We start from the raw sequence: 18782 nt of genomic DNA, 5'->3' as shown, positions 1-18782 counted from the left end.
ATTTTAAAGCCTATAGCTTACCTTAGATTGTGTAGTAGGAGAAGTTTTAACACTTTTTCCTATGGGAGAACTATTGGAAGAATGAGACCTAACAATAGAGCACCGTCTATCAATGTCATCTGCCAATCCTGCTTGGTATATTGGATCTGCAAAGGAGACACGGCGAACCTGAAAACACAGGTCAGGATTTTACTTAACAAAATTAAAGTTTTTAAAAAATTACACCATAAATTTTCATTATGAGGTTACCCAAAAATAGAATGTGGGTTTAGAAAATTTATTTCACCAGAAGTCAGCTGCACAGTTCCTAGCGACTGCCTTCACAGATCACATTAACTCAATACCACAATTCACTCTAATTTTCTATATTTTAAACTGTCTCTGCATAATACCAAAGATTGTGAAAAAGGCACAGTAACAAAAACTTAACGAAGCCAGATGTGGCAGTTAAAAGTGTACGATCTGATTCTAGTAACTTTATGGGATTACCAGACTAGAAAGAAGACTGATGTAAAAACAGAAATGTGCCAGGCGCAGTGGCTCGCACCTGTAATCCAGCACTTTGGGAGGCCAAGGCGGGTGGATCTCGAGGTCAGGAGTTCAAGACCAGCCTGACCAACATGGTGAAACCTTATCTCTACTAAAAATACAAAAATTAGCTGGGCTTAGTGGCACATGCCTGTAATGCCAGCTACTCAAGAGGCTGAGGCAGGAGAATCGCTTGAACTCGGGAGGCAGAGCATGCAGTGAGCCAAGATCATGCCACTGCACTACTCTGTCTTACAGACAGAGTAAGACTCCATCTCAAAAAACAAACAAAACAAAAAACAACTTAATCTCTAGATTCTCAGCAGAAGAATTTTCAGTGTATCTTGCAAAGTTCAGACACCTGAATAAGAGTAACAGGGATTTTGAAAGAACATTTTTTTTTCTTTTTTTGAGAGAGTCTCGCTCTGTCGCCAGGCTGGAGTGCAGTGGCACAATCTCAGCTCACTGCGACCTCTGCATCCTGGGTTCAAGCAATTCTCCTGCCTCAGCCTCCTGAGTAGCTGTAACTACAGGTGTGCGCCACCATGCCCAGCTAATTTTTGTATTTTTAATACAGATGGGGTTTCTCCATGTTGGTCAGGCTGGTCTTGAACTCCCGACCCTCAGGTGATCCACCTGCCTTGGCCTCCCAAATCCCATGCCTGGGATTACAGGTGTGAGCTACCGAGCCTGGCCGAAGGAATACTTTCAAAGTGTTGTTTGTTGAAGGCAAAAAACAAGGTGTCATGTCTATATATTCATGCTTGTATATATAAAATGTATTCTACAATGAATAGCAGGTTCAAGTTCAAAATTAAGGAATGCCAACATCATACCTTTTCAGGATATCTATTTTGTTAAGTATAAGACAAGTTGAGTTACATAAATACATTTAACTTTTCCTATTTTTTTTATTCATTCATTCAACAAACTATGTGCAAGGCACAAGGCCTGAAGCTAAAGCAGATATATAGATAATCCATCTTTTCTAAAGTAAAAGATCTATAATTTAGCTGAGGAAATGGGGATATAAATAACTATAAATAAGATCACATCTACAAGTTGATGAAGGCACATGAGTTTTTTTTTTTTTAATTAGATATGGTCTGGAACATGTATGTAAAACGTAAAACAGCATAATGTTCCAACACACGACAACTACTAAATCTGCTTTATCAATGGCAGTGTTGCCTGCATTCCTAAATCTGTTTCCTCATATGATATTATGGTATGGGGAGCAGAAAAGATGCTAGGAGCCTTATCAATTTTGCCAAAGGTGAACAATGTGCACAGCTGCATAAAGATCTTTAGTGTTGTAAAATGAAAGACTTATCTAAAAGGCTTCAGTCTCCTTTTTTCGAAACCTTTTCTTCTACCTACCTTTTCCCTAGCAACCATTATGGTAAATAATCAAATGAGTGGCCATATAATTGTAATATTTTGTCATTCACCAGAGCTCACTGTATGGCCAAAATATCCCAACCAAATACTGGGTTCCTTAATATTTAGCCTCATTCCCCTTACCTTATTAACAGGTGATGAGATTTCATCTTCTTGGGATCTTTTTAGTCCTCTCTTTAAAATGCTCGTAGACGGAGAAGCCAAAGGAGACCAGACACAGCGTGTCTGCATGCCACTAGGACTGTCATTTGCTGACACAAGTGAAGGATCAAGTTCCCTTAGTTTTTGAGGAGATGCATTATTGTCTTCTATTATTAGTTCAGAGATAGCTGTTCCAGATGCCAGACACTGTGATGGTTCCTCTACTTTCTGTGAAGTATGGTAATCTTCCTGTAAAATATCACTTTCCATTACCATTTGATTGTTATCTAATTTTTCTTCAGATTTACTATACTCAGTATTTGTTTCAGTTTTATTAGCGTCAATGATTCCTTCTTCAGTGCTCATTTCAACTGTGTCACAAACAAAGTTGTCCATTTCTGCAGTCAACATGTTTGTTTCAGCTTCATCAGGCTTTGAGGTTTTGGTAGTTATGCCCTCATTCTCTGTTTCACCATCATGGCCAGTTTCAGCCATTGCCTCACCGATCATCATTTCTTCATAATTTTTCATTTTGGTATTCGTTTCTTCAGATGAGTGTAGATCAGATACATCATTTCCTCCATCTAGTTCCCCAGCTGCTGTTTGTTCAGAAATCTCAGTTTGAGCATTCAATTTTACAGGTGTAGTATTATCAGAAAGACTAATATCTGAATTAAATTCCTCAGTTGCTACTTCTTTGGCATTCAGTTTAGCTGTGTCTGCTTCAGAGTCATCATTTATTTTATAATTTTCTTCTATTGCTGCTTCTTCAGAAATACCAGTTTTGGTTCTCTCTTGTCCATGGAAGCTAGCTTCATTTCCTACATCCAATTCCATAGTTTTTGCTTTCTCTAGATTGGATTCTGTTACTTTACATGCATTTCCTTCAACAGCAACATTCTCTAGACTCAGTTCCATTTTTGGGGTTTCTTCTGGTTTTCCTTCTTTTGTCTCCAAAGATTCCTGTGAAACATTTTTCGAGTCTCCTAAACACGGGCCAACAGTTTTAAAATTTTCATTAGGTGACTCTTGGCTTTCAAGAGACATTGCTTCACTAGAATCCATATCACAAATTTCCTCTCTAAAGTTTACTATTCCAGAAGGAAGAGATTCTTGCATAGTGTTTTCTTTTGATTTGGTTTCAGAAACAATTAATGAATCATTAATAGTATCATTATCCTCTTTGAGACCCAAATGAAAATTCACACTATGATGTTCATCTAAAAATTGTCCTTCAGAATATGGATTAGCTTGAGAAGTTTCTGATGGGCTTACAGGTGCTTGCACATCTGCCTTTTTTGTTTCACTAATTTCTACGTCATTATTTTCTGTATTCTTTAACCCAATGAGTGACTTTTCCTGAGGTTGTGATTTTTCCCCACAGCAATCACAACCTTTAGATCTCCTCACCCTCCTACTTCTCTTGTGTTGGCATTCAAGTGTTTGAAAAGTTTTTTCTGAAAGCAAAGAAATATCTGATATCCCTATTTTTGAGGATTCTCCCAAACTACAATTATCAAAAGAGTCTCGCTTATGTAATCTCTTAATGGCATTTCTAGTCCTTAGATTTGATTCTGGCACAGGTAGACTTGTAAAGGAATATTCTGCATATTTGCTAGTTTCATTTTTTTCCTCACACACATTTGGTAAATCATCAGGAACTTGCAACAAATCTGAAGTTACTGTAGAATCCTGACATATTACAGTACTACTTTCATCTTGTTTTTCACAAATCGGAGATTTTATGCTTACATCTTCTTCAGAACTTGCTTTATAATCATGTGACTGATTTTCAGCTTTTATACATTCCTGTTTCACCACTTTCTCTTCTTGATCTTGAATGTCAACACTTTCATTGCTTTTGTTTTTCCATTTTCCAGATCTCTTCTTCCTAGAACCTTCTTCTTTTGCCTCCGAACTATCAGATTCTGAGTTTTCAATGCTGGAAAGCAAACCCTGAGATGCTCTTCTAGTTTGATACCGTGTTCGGCCTCTGACTAGTTTCTCAGAGGACTTATCTACAATGTCCTGGGTACCATCCCCCTCAGACTTAATGTTCTCAGGGTCTGCCTTTTTTTTATTTTGTTCAGTTTCTGCATTAGCACTAGTTTCCCCAAGAGTCTTCTCATGTAAATTACTTCCTTTCTCAATTAAATTCTCCTGTAGAGTTAGTTCAGCAATCAGTTTTTGTTTAGGTAACACATCATCTTTTATATGCAATGGACTCTTCTGAAGAGGTTTTTCTTCTTCCTTACGTCGTTCCTTTTTTTGATGATTATTTTCCTTATCTTGGCTTTCAGTGGTAGACTCTACCACTTCTGAACGTCGCCTTGAAGACCGTCTAAGGGTTTTCTGATTTGGAGTTATCTGAACCTGACTATCCTCATTTACCATTTGATCTGCTGATATTACTACTGGGGGTGTATTCTCTTTGGATTCCAAATTAATTTCTACATTTTTCTCCTCTACAGTATTAGTTTCCAATAATACAGCATTTTCCATTGTTGCTGCTTTAAGCTTTGTATTGTCATGCTCCATTGTAGATTCAGAAAGATGAACCTGATTATCTGACACACATTCTGTTTGATTAAGCAAACCAGGTGGGTTATTTTCTAAGACTACAATGCCTTCAACAGATTCCTCAGTATTTTTCTCCGGCTCAGATCTCATTAAGGGCTTAGACCTTTTATTCCCTGTTTGTTCAGCTTTACCAGCTCTCCGGCTTGATCTCTTAGTTCCATTCACTACTTTTTCAGAATCAGATTTTGAAAAAGTCCCTTCTCTTTGCTTTGCTTTTGGTAGAAAATCTGTTTTAATCATCGTTTCCTGGTTATTTTTCACTGTAACAGTTGATGAAATATTATTCAAGGGGGATGGACTAAAAGGTCTATTTTCTGAACCATCAAACTTCTCCAAAGTAATAAAGGTTTGCCTCCGACTTGTAGGGTATGGGGGAGTTCCAGCAACAGTGGTATTAGAAACTGAACTACTGCTGACAACGAAAGAATTTTCTGTACTAGATGCACATTCAGTTGATGTTTTCCTTGATGAAATTAAAGCTTTTTTTCTTTCATCATTATTACTGTTCGACATTTCTGGACTGGTTTTGTCAAGAGAACCACACTCATTATTCGAAAGGGAGGCCTTTTCAAGATGTTCAGCCATACCACAGTCTTCCGTGACATCTTGAGGAATGACAATGTCACTGTCCATTTGCTCCTCCTGCACAGAAATATATACATATATATACACACACAGATTAATAACCAGCAAACGAGTTTGACTTTCTGGGAAAACTTTAGTGTAAAACTTCGGTAACCCAAAGATAATCACTGACATTCAATATATGGCAACTATTCCAAAGTTAGTGGTAGATATCTAACAGTTTGTGTTCCTAATTGTAAATATTCAAGAAAAGCCAAGTACATTTATTTTATACACACACACACACACACACACACACACACACACACACACACACTGACTAGTGTCTGCTGATATTCTGCTAGTATCTGAATGGGAGTTAAAAGGAAATCATACAATAAATCTACAATAAATTTTAAAATTAATAAAGGGAAGACCTACAGACATTTCAGCAGTTTAACAGACTGTATAATGGAAGGGTGATTCTAAAAAGCCCAAAATATGAAATGTCAAACATACCGTAATCATCATCTTAGAATCCTCCTTTGGTTTTCTGGTTAAAGTAGGAATTTCCCTGAAATAAATATTAGTAAGAATATTGTTTTTATAATTATTTGAAAATGAATAAAACAGATATAAAAGTTTGATGGCTTCTGTACTTACATAGGCTCTTCCTGACTATACTGAGTAAATAAGGTATCTTGGGAAACATCCAGATTATTATACATGGCAGGAATATCACACCTGAAAAAAACTATATATAAGTAACTTCAAAAACCAGATGATATTCTTACAATTAGAAATTAAACTTATGGCCAGGTACGGTGGCTCACGCCTGTAATCCCAGCACTTTGGGAGGTTGAGGTGGGTGGGCTGCTTGAGCTCAGGAGTTCAAGACCAGCATGGGCAACATGGCAAAATCCTATCTCTACAAAAAATAAAAAATTAGCTGGGCATGGTGGTGTGCATCTGCAGTCCCAGCTACTTGGGAGGTTGATGCGGGAAGATCACTTGAGCCCGGGAGGCAGAGACTGCAGTGAGCAGAGATCATGCCACTGCACTCCAGCCTGGGTAACAGAGAGAGACTCTTCTCAACAACATAAAACAAAACATAAAAAGAAACGAAAATTACAATTCTACTAAATTGTTATAAAATCATGACCTAAATGCGTATTTCCCACTCAGAGAAGAAATTCAGTTTATAAATATTTGGTACATTACTAGGTAGCTTTATACATTATGAAATGCATTTATGTACAGTATAACTTTTGGCATTAAAATTTAGTACACGTGGCCGGGTGTGGTGGCTCACACCTGTAATCCCAGCACTTTGGGAGGCCGAGGTGGGCGGATCACGAGGTCAGGAGATCAAGACCATCCTGGCTAACATGGTGAAACCCCGTCTCTACCAAAAGTACAAAAAAATTAGCCGGGCGTGGTGGCACATGCCTGTGGTCCCAGCTACTCGGGAGGCTGAGGCAGGAGAATGGCGTGAACCCGGGAGGCGGAGCTTGCAGTGAGCCGAGATGGCACCACTGCACTCCAGCCTGGGCAACAGAGTGAAACTCCGTGTCAAAAAAAAAAAAAAAATTAGTACACATATTTTAGTTCTAAACACAAAGTTACACTTTTCTTGCATGAAATCTAAGCCTGAATACCAAATACCCAACTCAAGATAAAAGGCCTACAAACCGCTTTGTTTTGAGAACTTCTTTTTGATGATCAGTTAATATTCTTTCCTTTGCATCTTTTCCTTCTGGAGGTATAAACACAAAGTCAGTAGACTTTTCCTCTTCCAAAAGAATTTCACCCTTTACTTTTAAAGATGAAGATTCAAGTTTCAGCTGCAGATTTGAAAAAATAAGCAAATATACATTTTAGCTTCCAAATTATTTTCCAATATTTCTATCACTCTCCTCTAATAATGACACCATTTTTCAATAGTGATTATGAAAGTTGATGATACTCATGATCCGTAATAAATTAGTACAATGTTCCCCACTTTCTTTCTGCCTCTAACAAATACTAAGAAAGTAGACAGTATTAAACCTCTTTACGAAGTAGGCAAGTCTGTGCTTAACTACAAAGTATGGACATAACCGTTTGTCAGGCTAACACATGGAAATGAACTGATTTGGCAGGAGGAGAGTATATTTGCAGCTCTCAAGTTGAGGCATGACTTAGTGAAAGTCGCCAATACAAAATGCCCTACATACAAGTAACTTTGGTACTACAATATTATCTTAATAAATGTTCACTGGAACCATTGCTTTAATTCTATTTATAGTTGCTACAAGAATGTGGCAGAGGTATTCTTAAAAAATAACACTGTTCTTTCATTTCACCAGGGCCATGGTCTCAAGATTCTAGAATAACCTTTACTGGAGGTCATGGAAGAGAGAACTGTTGTCTAAAATTCAAGTTAACTGGCAACTGGCATGAGCTTAACATAGGTGTCTTATCTAGGCATTATTTATTTCTATTCAAAATATTAAGTTCTAAAATAACAATAATCCTAAACAAAAGTTCTAAAATATTTTCTCTTGTGCTACCTATTTTAGTCATTCATAACTAGTCTCATTCCATCTCAAGGGGGCTGCTGCCTGGAATAACTACATGTAACAGTTGCTAAGCATTACACAGAAACTTACCTTTCCTAAACAGGAATCATCACCCAAGGCTTCTGGGTTACCATGCTATCCTAGCAGTCTTTCTACATCAAATGCCCTCAATTCCCCTGCAATCCCAACCTTTATTTAGTCTTTTATAGTTCTTTCATCCAATTTTTAAAGTTGTATGTAAGTTACAATATACTTTATCTTAAAATTTTTGATTAAACTTTTGAAAACATACTTTGGCTGCTGGTTTCATATTTTCTTTTTTATTCTTTGTTTGTGCCAAAAATGAATCTCTTTTTCCATTTGATTTTCTCTCCATGCCACTTATCTTCACATTTAGTTGTGAATTTTCTGTCTGTTTTATTAAAAATGAAACAATTTCATTAAATAGAACGGTAATATTTTGCTTTTCCTTTTCACGTTTTGAAAATTCCTAATAAATAGTAATTGCAAATATTGTCAAAATTTTTCTAATTATTCAATCCCATAAAAATCAAAGAAAGGAAAGCCACTGTCTAATTCAATAGCAAATGGCTTTGGTGTCTCTTTAATAGTAGCTGTTTAATACCATTCAATTTTATGAATTCTGAAAATGAGACATGTCACATAAACACATAAAGTGAATTAAATTACTACATTCAAACACTCTACCTGTAACTGAAAATATTTCTAAGAGAATATTCAAAGCCATAGAACTTTAAACATTAAACAACTGAGGGTTAATAAAGCATGTATGACAGAGCGTATTTCCCCTCAACAGAATATATAGCTTTTACAGACCAAATTCCACTGAACTCTTTAACAAGTCTAACTGTTAGTTATCTAGTGGAAAATTTTTACTTCAGCCAAAAGCAAATGAGATACTTAGTTGGCTATAACAGTCTTTTTTCTCCCAAAGATTCTAAACAAAACTAGCTATACCCTAGCTGCTCCTGAATAGAAAAAGGTTTTCTAAGAACACTCTAGCTCACAAGTCTATAGTATCCGTGCCTTTAACTACTATATCTTCAGGCAGTAATCAAATATTATTAGCCAAAGAAACTTTGCTCCTAATGCGATGTGACAGCAAAGATTTATTTTTCTGATAGAAGAATTGAGAAAATCAATTTTTTAAAAATAAGAAAATGAACAGCAGCTCTGGCTTAGACATGGCTTAGTAACCATTATTTCCAGTTTTTCCAAAGCAACAATTATGTATTTTACTCTTTGTGAACAGCAGAGATGAGGTACCCGAGTTCAAAACAAATGATTAATGACAAGAATTAGAGATTATTTACATGAGAATCTCTAGTGAAAATCACAAAAGAAATTTCAGGCCACACAACTGACAATGTGGAAAAAGCCTATGTTACAAAACTCTTTTCTGTTCAGGTTCTACTTATTTATAACTTTCAACAAATAACTTAAATGTCCAAAAACGAATGAACAATAAAACCCCCCAACTTACTCCATCAGAATATGGTCCACTGGATTCCTCCATCATTTCAACAGTTTCCAAACCAGGCAACAGGAGCAGAAATTTTTGTTTGGCTTGTGTTAGTACTGGTCTTTAAAAAAGTACATAAAATATACACCTTAAGTCAAGTAGTACTGGTGAACACTGATGATCTGTTAACAACAGCACTTTAATTTTTAGAGCAGCAAAATACATCTTTATTTTTAAATAAAGACTGTTCCTTACTATGTGTATATAAAACAGAAAAATTAGGCAATTTTTATATTTTTCCCTGTACTTTTCTGAATTTCCAAATTTTTATCATGGAAAATTCCAATAAGAAGTAGAATATTATATAAAGTATTCATGTCTAGCTTTAATAATTATCCAGGCGGGGCACGGTGGCTCACACCTGTAATCCCAGCGCTTTGGGAGGCTGAGGCAGGCAGATAACGAGGTCAGGAGATTGAGACGATCCTGGCTAACACAGTGAAACCTTGTCTCTACTAAAAATACAAAAAATTAGCCAGGCAAGGTGGCACGCACCTTCAGTCCCAGCTACTCAGGAGGCTGAGGCAGGAGAATCACTTGAACCCGGGAGGCGGAGCTTGCAGTGAGCCCAGATCGCACCACTGCACTCCAGCCAGGGCGACAGAGTGAGACTCTATCTCAAAAAAAAAAAAAAAAAAAAAATCATCTATTTCCTGTCCTCCTTGTCTCTTTTATTAAGGATAATTTAAACTGCTTTTCTTGGCTCCTGAAATCAAGGTTATTCTAAGCACCAATGAAAAGGTGAAATAATGTTTAATAATTATCATGTATTCCAAATGGTAATATTTCAACTAAGGAATCCTCTGTAACAATACCCCATAAGAAAAGATTATTTTGAATCAAACTATCAATTTATATGATCACAACAGAATAGTTAGTTGTATATAAGTTTTGTTGTTAGCATACTTTAACTCTTCAGGATAAACCAACATCATCACTTTAGCAAAAGTGGCATTCCAGAACTGAGCACTCTGTTTTCGAATCTGTTTATTCTTGTGCAGAAATATTATGCATAATAGTGGGGAGAGTTGTTCAAGAAGTTCACTATCATAAGTTCCGGTGTAGCTGAATTGCAGACAAGCAATAATTTCTCCCAGTAGCTTTTCTAACTAGGAAAAATGAAAAAATAAAAGCAAAACATATACTAAATATTAACTCACAGAATATATGTTGCTATTTCAATTTTTAAAATTAAGACAATTTTAAACTAACCCCCACTGTTGCCTTAAATATATATCCCTCTTTATAACTCGACAAATTATCAGGTGAATTTGCTTTGGTTATTAATATTACAGTTCAATTTTGAACTTATTTTCTATTAACAAAAGAAATTATGTTTTTGTAATAATTATAACAAGATAAATAGTTACCTACATACGTTCACCTAGAAAACTTTGGGTCCAATCGCCATCATATACAAAGGGATGAGCTAAGAGTTGATTAACTAGGCTGGGCTCGGTGGTTCACACCTGTAATCCCAGCACTTTGGGAAGCCAAAGCGGGCAGACTGCTTGAGCTCAGGAATTTGAGACAAGCCTGAGCAACATGGCAAAACCCCGCCTCTACAAAAAATACAAAGATTAGCCAGGAGTGGTGGTGTATGCCTGTAGTCCTAGCTACTTGGGAGGCTATGGTGGGAGAATCACCTTGAGCCCAGGAGGGCAGGGGTGTGGTAAGCCGTGATCGTGCCACTGCACTCCCAGCTGGGTGAGATTTTGTCTCCAAAAAAAAGTTCATTACTTAACATGAATTTAAAGTATTAAATCCTTAAAAAAAAAAAAAAACAAAACCCTGTAAATGTGTTCATATGGTGTTATTAAATGTCCATTAAAAATGAAGAACAGGACAAGCGTGTTGGCTCACACCTGTAATCTTAGCACTTCGGGAAGCCGAGGCAGGCGGATCACTTGAGGTCAGGAGTTCGAGACAAGCCTGCCCAACATGGTGAAACCCTGTCTCTACTAAATACACAAAAAATCAGCTGGGCGTGGTAGCATGTGCCTGTACTCCCAGCTACTCAGGAAGCTGAGGTGGGAGAATCACTTGATCCCAGGAGGTGGAGGTTGCAGTGAGCCGAGATCCTGCCACTGCACTCCAGCTTGGGTGACAAGAGCGAAATGCTGTCTCCAGGAAAAAAAAAAAGAAGGAATAACCCCTTTAAAAATCAGCAGAATTATGTTTAAGAAAATTATCTAAACTCTATCATTTTCTCATCATGAAAGTATGGTTTATGGAGAATTGTCTATTTTTACCTTGTTGTTCAGAGAACTATATACTTTAGGAACTTCATCAAGCCTAGGAAGGATAAAATAGAATACCATTTATATTTCTGCAAGTTAACACTGTACTATCTATCAAGCTAATCCTAAGAAAAAGGTAATAAAGACATAATAAATATAAATTGATGATATAAAAAGGTGCCCAAAGACTTAACAAGTAAAAAACTCAAATGCTAAATATTAAGCATAAAACCATCCCATCTTTGAAAAATGAATCACAGAAAATATCTACAATAAACCTCAAAGTAATAATCATATTAACTGCTTGTTTCTGTACATTTCTTTTAGGCATTACTTTTGATGAAATATAGACTTAAAGATTTTCAAAGAAAAGTTCATGGATTTGGAGGTTGTATCGTACTTTATAAAATCTGTTCCTAAAACTCTGTTAATTTATGAAAGATAAACTGTCTTCTGAATGAACCACACAAGCTTGCTATAAAGAATATTCATGAATCCTTTCAAAATGCTTGTACGAGTTTGTTACTGAGGCTTTTTTTTTCTTTCAGGTTTTAAAGCACTGCTTGCTTCGATTCAAATAAAGGGTGATGCAAAATTAATTCAATTTTTTGGAGACCAATTCAGACACATAAATGTGTATACCCAGAAATAGTGGCAAATGTGGGCAATGATTTATGTATAAATAATGTTCAATTGTTATGAGGGAGAACACTAGAAAAACATGTATGTCCACCAATCAGAAATTGGGTAAAAAGTTTAACAGAATCACATGTAGACATTTTTAAAAATGAGATTCTCATGTATATGGTACAAAGACAGAAATCCCTCAGTATCCATGGGGTATTAGCTGGGCATGGTGGCAGCTAATTCCAGGACCACCCTCCTGCCAAGATACCAAAATCCATGGATGCTCAACACTCTAATATAAAACAAATTGTATTTGCATGTAACCTAAACACATCCTCCCATATGTTTTAAATCATCTCTAGATTCCTTATATCTAATACAATGTAAATAATTGTCATATTGTATTTATTTGCATTCATTTTATTCTTTTTAATTTTTCTAAATATTTTTGATCCAGGGTTGGTTGAATCCATGAATGCAGAACCCATGGATACAAACAGCCAACTGTATTAAGTGCATACCATATAATTAATTGCAAAACAGCATGCCAAGTAAGCTTTCCTATCTATCATGCATTTAATAGGTAGGCTTGTTTGCATAAACAATTCTGAAAAGGTAAGCATTGAAAAGCAAAGGGAAAGGGAAGTAACAGGCAAAACAGAAAGACTTCCAATTTCTCTCTCATATTTCTATACTATTTTAACTATCTTTTCAACAAAAGTGTAGTTTATTATCCTCTCCACAAAATTGTCAAGACTACCATCTACAACACAGCTGATTAAAAAATAAAAGTTGCTACCTATATTTAAATTGTATACATTTAATTCAAAGCTACTTAGCCCAAAATACTTACTTTGAGTTTTCATAAAATAATGCCAGAGGTCTTGTTAAAGTTGCAAATATTTTTCGGATCATAGAAGGCAAAGAAATATGTCCAAGTACACTGGAAATAATGCTGGTGATTGAGTTGCCAATAGTGAAGAGGGTATCGGAATGTGCTTCCTTGAAGCTCAGTGCGTGGAAAGAATAGATCACTTTCACAATAAGTTTAAATAAAGAAGTCAATTTCCCTAGGGGCTCATTCTTCTTTTTGGACCAATCTGAAGGTCTCTGTGGTGCTAAAAACAAAAACTGAATTAATTAAAAACTCAAATAAATTGAAAATAGGAGTCACTGTCCACTTTTACAATTTATAGCTCACATTTAAATGTTAGATACATCAAATACATGTCCGTTTGCTGACTGACACCCCAAACAAATCATAACATAATGTACCATTAATGGATAAGTATCACTAGAACATTATCTTTACAAATGAGAATGGGAGACGAAAACTACTTGGCGGATCATGAATATCAATTCCAGAAAAACAAGTTCATTTTTTCTTAGGAATTATAAAATGCATCTCAAACTTTAATTTTACATTTCATAAAAATTTCAACAAGTAATATGCAAGAAAGTACTAAATTACATAAGATAGGTTCCAAATTTAAATTTTGAAAGTTAGTTTTAAAAACAAAAAATTTCCACTAAGAATGACGGACCATTTTTTTGCTCATCTATAGTACATTGATCCCTACAAATAACATTGAACAAGTCAGAGATACAAAGCTGAGAAAGAATGCAGTAAGTCTACTATTTCCTAGATATAAAGAAAAAGATTTGTCCTAAAAGTACTGTCTGATTTTTTGTACCCTTAGATCTGTAAACATCTACCTAGAAGAATAAACCCACATAGCTCTTGCCCAAAAAATTTACCCATTCCAAAATTACTTGTTTCTCTCACTCAATCCATTCTTTTAAGGAATGAGATCTCAAATTTAACAGAAAACGAATGCTTAATTAAAATTAATCTCATATGGTAACATGAAAAACAAGTGTTGCTACTAAAAGGAAGTTGATCTTTCTCCTTGGAATCAATTTTTCAGACATTTATGTACACTGAAAAACTATATCCAGAAATTCCCTGACAGAATGCTCAGGTGAGGTGACAGCCATTATGTCAGGAGACTGGTTACATACAAGTGAATGATCAAGTTGTAAATACATTGAGGGTAATGAAAACCAGGTTTCTCACTATTAGAGACAGTAGAGAAAAATACAGAAAAGGAATGAATAGCATAATCCATGTGATATTAGATGGTAAATGAAAGTGTATCTAGAGAAACAAGCAATAATTGTGCCACAGTAAGTATTTAGTAATTAACCTTACAGTGGAATACCTGGCAGATGCCATCCTCAAACAAACAGGAAGTGTTAACATCACCAGTAATGGGAAAATAATGAATTGAAAAAGAACTACAGCATTATTTCTGTGGTACTCCAGTAATGAATGGACCCTGAATCTAATCTTAAAGCAATATGGTAATCCCAGATTGAGAGACTCTAAGAAAGTAAAATTGCCTTTTTTTTTTTTTTTTTGAGACAGAGTCTAGCTCTGTTGCCCAGGCTGGTGGAGTGCAGTGGCATGATCTCAGCTCACTGCAACCTCTGCCTCCTGGGTTCAGGAGATTCTCCTGCCTCAGATTCCCAAGTAGCTGGGACTACAGGCGTGCACCACCATGGCTTGCTAATTTTTGTATTTTTAGTAGAGACAGGTTGTAGCCCTGTTGGCCAGGCTGGTCTAGAACTCCTGACCTCAGGGGATCCACCCACCTCGGCCTCTCAAAGTGCTGGTATTACAGGCGTGAGCCACTGCACCCAGCCTAAAGTTGTTTTTTGAAAGACATAAAAGACAAGACTGAGGAACTGTTCCAGGTTGTCAACTTGTCTAAAACTATACCTTAAAATGGTTCAGAAGGGAAAAAGAATAAAATGTATATTCTGAGGGGAGGGGGGAGCAGATAAGATAAATGCAATCAACCATTAATTGAGAAACCTGAGTAAAGGAATACGAAGTTTCCACATAAACTCTTGCAATATTTCTCTAAATTTGAAATCTTCACAATGTAAGTCACCAAAAAATCCCAAGGTGATCCTGATAATAACAATTTCCTTTCGGTTAGTCTTAACATTGTTTCCCCTTCTCAACTTCTTTTAAAAACCTCCCCATTACCCAAATTTTACAGCAAGAGAACTCTGGCTCTGTTTTGCATGGACACGGAGTGGAAAAGACATTTGTAACTGTGGGTTCCTGAATTGGATATTCGGTTAAATCTAATTTCAGAAGTACCAACATAGGTAAAATTATGTCAAAATGAGACTGATCATCTTCGCTCTATGAAACTTCAGTGGCTTATAATTTCTGACATCATCTGTTATATAATCTTGGTAAACTTATGATTTTCAGAGATAAGCCTATTTTTCTGACACACTGAGGTAATCATATTAGGTCCTGGTCAGCCCAAGAGGAGAGCTAAGATCAGTATGTCAAGAACATTTATAACCTATATTTCCACGGCACTCAGGCCGGGATGCTCTGACCTATAATATACTTCAGGAGCTTAACATGTTACTCCATATTGCTACTTAGTAAAAATTCAAAAACCAAAAAAGATTCTAAGAATGTTTTAGAAAACTCATCAATGGCAAATCTTATTGTTAGATAATTTTATGTTCCTAATCTTTAAACAAGAATAATATATCTCAACATCAACTAACATTTTTCATTAATGACAGATTATCACTACCTATATGGTAGGAACATATAAACATAGGTGGATATATCTGACTTCAATGAATCAATGAACAGATTTTAAAAACTATTTGCTACAAAATAACTTAAAACTAACCAAGGCATATGGTTTTAAAAATCACGCAACTTGTTATGATCCCAAATTGTACAATTTTAATCATTTAATTACCATGTTTCAGGTAAACGATGAGTTAAACTTTGTAACATTTCTGGAAAAAACCAATTAACTGATCCCATTGTTTTCTTTTAAATTATAATGTCAATTCAATGACTATTTTAAATCAGGCTTGCAAATAAAAACATTTTAAGTTATGTCTAAGTTTCTTGTCCAGATAATCCTTCATACCAGATGGAATGACTAAAACCATTTGTACTATTAGGCAATCTCTAATTAGAATAGTATTTATCTTTCTGCGTTGTAAAAAGGAGTAAAGAAATTTTGTGTGATAGAGATAAGAGAATGATACAGAGCATATGAAAATTAAAAAGAAAAAAGAGAGAGAACATGTATGAAAGCTCCTAGCATAGTAACTAACATGGTTAAACAAGATCAAAAGTTAGTAAAATGAGGTGGCAAAGGTATTAGGACTTCCCCTGGCAAAGTTCAGTACTGCTTATGAAATACTGGACAAACAAAGGTTAAAAAATACATACTTACATTTAACTTTGGGCTGATATTTAATATTATATGGTGAGAAGTCAATGCAATCAACCATTACAGTAATAATATAAATAATTCTATCCACGAACAACAAATTCTAGGGAAGAAAGTACCACTGTTAGAAACATTCAAGTACTGGAACAGTATTCAACAAGAGTAAGCAACATGAAAAAATATAAGACTGTTACTCCCATATATCCTATGTAACACACATGCCACAGCTTACAGTACATTAAGTGCAGCCACCCACGGCTTAACAGAGATCCATCCATTGTGAAAAATGGGTCATCGGGCAATTTCATCTTGTGAGAACACAGTGTACTCACACAAACCTAGATGACACACACACCTATATAGTCTGTTGTTCCTAAGCTACAAACACATAGCCTAGGCACCTGTATAGGTGTGTAGTTACTATACTGAATACTCTAGGCAACTGTAACAAAATGGTATGTATTTGTGTATCTAAGCATCGAAAAGACACAGTAAAAATACCGTATTACAACGTTCTGCTTAGGATATGTAGCACTAGATTTGCGGTCTGTTGTTGACTGACACATTGTTATGAGGCACATGACCATACATGATTACAAATCTTTTTCAGTTAACTGCTGAGTCAAACACTGTACTTTCTCTTCCTCAATATTTAAGAAAAATAATTCACTTTTAAGATCCCCATAAAAGCCATCATATCAACCAATAAACTGAGATTGGAAATACTAGGATCACAGATTCTCTATCAAATTCCTCTTGAAAATTATGAAGTAAAAGTTTTCACTAAACCCAGTGAAACAAAACATAAAAAGAAGTTGCTGGCCAGGACTGGTGGCTCACGCCTGCAATCCCAGCACTTTGGGAGGCTGAGGTGGGTGGATCACCTGAGAGGTCTGGAGTTCGAGACCAGCCTGGCCAACATGGTGAAACCCCGTCTCTACTAAAAACACAAAAATTAGCCAGGCGTGGTGGTGAATGCTTGTAATCCCAGCTACTCGGGAGGCTGGAGCAGGAGAACTGCTTAAACCCGGGAGGCGGAGGCTGCAATGAGCCGAGTTCACACCATTGCACGCCAGCCTGCGACAGACCGAGGCTCCATCAAAAAAAAAAAAAAAAGAATTATTGCTCAGGACGGTGTTTTTAAAGACATATTTGACACAAATTTTCAAGAAGGTGTAATAAATTTCAAGCTAGTAGAATTTAAGAAAAAGGCAGTAACAAGGAACACATTACAATGAAAATATCAGTAGTCATTAATCTCTAATGTATAACAATATGGCATCAAAGTATTTAATGAACATGTTAATATACAGCAAATTCATAATCAGGGAGATACCTGATCCCAAGTGTCTTATAAATAAACAATTATAAAACTACATTATCACAGTTATAACACAGGATGAATTCCAAAATTAGAAGTCCTAGATGATCCTCTCTGATCACAATACAGTAAAATAAAAAATTAATGATAAAATAGCAACACATATCCATAAAAAATTCTCAAATTACAAAGCACCCTTCCAAGTTCCCTGGTGCTATTAAAAAAAAAAAAGGGGGGGCATCAAAGGCTGGGTGTGGTGGCTCACACCTGTAATCCCAGCACTTTGGGAGGGCAAGGCAGGCGGAATCACCTGAGGTCAGGAGTTAAGACCAGCCTGGCCAACATGGAGAAACCCCGTCTCTACTAAAAATACAAAATTAGCCAGGCGTGGTGGCACACGCCTTTAATCCCAGCTACTAGGGAGGCTAAGGCAGGAGAATCACTTGAACCCGGAGGCAGAGGTTGCAGTGAGCCGAGATCGCACCACTGCACTCCAGCCTGGACAACAAGAGTGAAACTTGGTCTCAAAAAAAAAAAAAAAAAAAAAAAGGGCATCAAAGTAGTCTATATGATCACTGATGGCAGTAATCAAAGTCTTACATGCATATGTTTGAAAAAAGCTTTAAAACAAAACCATTCAATGTATGTAAAGACAAAGAAAAGTAAAAAGCTGTGTAGTAATGATCAATAAAATAAAACTACATGCTGTTTTCCTTGGTAGACTTAGATAAGCCTTTAATTACCAAGTCCAACCAAGAAAAGAGAAGACTTCAGAACAAAAAGGTTGGTGGGCTTGGCATCACGTAGTCCAACCCACTTGGGAGGTTGAGGCAGGATGACTACTTGAACCCAGGAGGTGGAGGCTGTAGTGTGGTGGTGCCTGTGAATAGCCACTATACTCCAGCTTGGGCAACACAGCAAGACCTCATCAAGAAAGAAAGAAAAGAAAGAAAAAGAGAGAAAGAAAAAAGAATACAACTGTAGATA

The 18782-nt window shown here is 36.1% G+C and overlaps 1 protein-coding gene across 31 annotated transcripts in view; it reads right to left on the bottom strand.

Moving 5' to 3' along the window:
• Positions 1-18782, bottom strand: part of RIF1 (replication timing regulatory factor 1) — a 124085-nt gene that overhangs the window by 66051 nt on the left and 39252 nt on the right. For 29 of the 31 annotated variants that reach the window (XR_010150084.1, XR_010150080.1, XR_010150082.1 and 26 more), the window contains 11 exons: positions 16478-16577; positions 13039-13303; positions 11571-11613; positions 10225-10427; positions 9280-9379; positions 8068-8187; positions 6907-7058; positions 5878-5958; positions 5734-5788; positions 2053-5292; positions 22-168 (listed from right to left, as the gene is read on the bottom strand). Coding sequence is in view for 24 of the 31 variants with exons in the window: in XM_054679848.2 (XP_054535823.1) it covers positions 22-168; positions 2053-5292; positions 5734-5788; positions 5878-5958; positions 6907-7058; positions 8068-8187; positions 9280-9379; positions 10225-10427; positions 11571-11613; positions 13039-13303; positions 16478-16577 (4506 nt within the window). In the remaining 7 variants the exon portion in view is untranslated. The remainder of the gene's footprint in view (positions 1-21; positions 169-2052; positions 5293-5733; positions 5789-5877; positions 5959-6906; positions 7059-8067; positions 8188-9279; positions 9380-10224; positions 10428-11570; positions 11614-13038; positions 13304-16477; positions 16578-18782) is intronic. The other 2 variants (XM_063791184.1, XM_063791183.1) reach the window with 1 other exon arrangement.

This window comes from Pan troglodytes, chromosome 13 (assembly GCF_028858775.2).
Source record: "Pan troglodytes isolate AG18354 chromosome 13, NHGRI_mPanTro3-v2.0_pri, whole genome shotgun sequence".
Taxonomy (NCBI): Eukaryota; Metazoa; Chordata; class Mammalia; order Primates; family Hominidae; genus Pan; species Pan troglodytes.
This window is presented reverse-complemented; position numbering and strand designations above follow the sequence as displayed.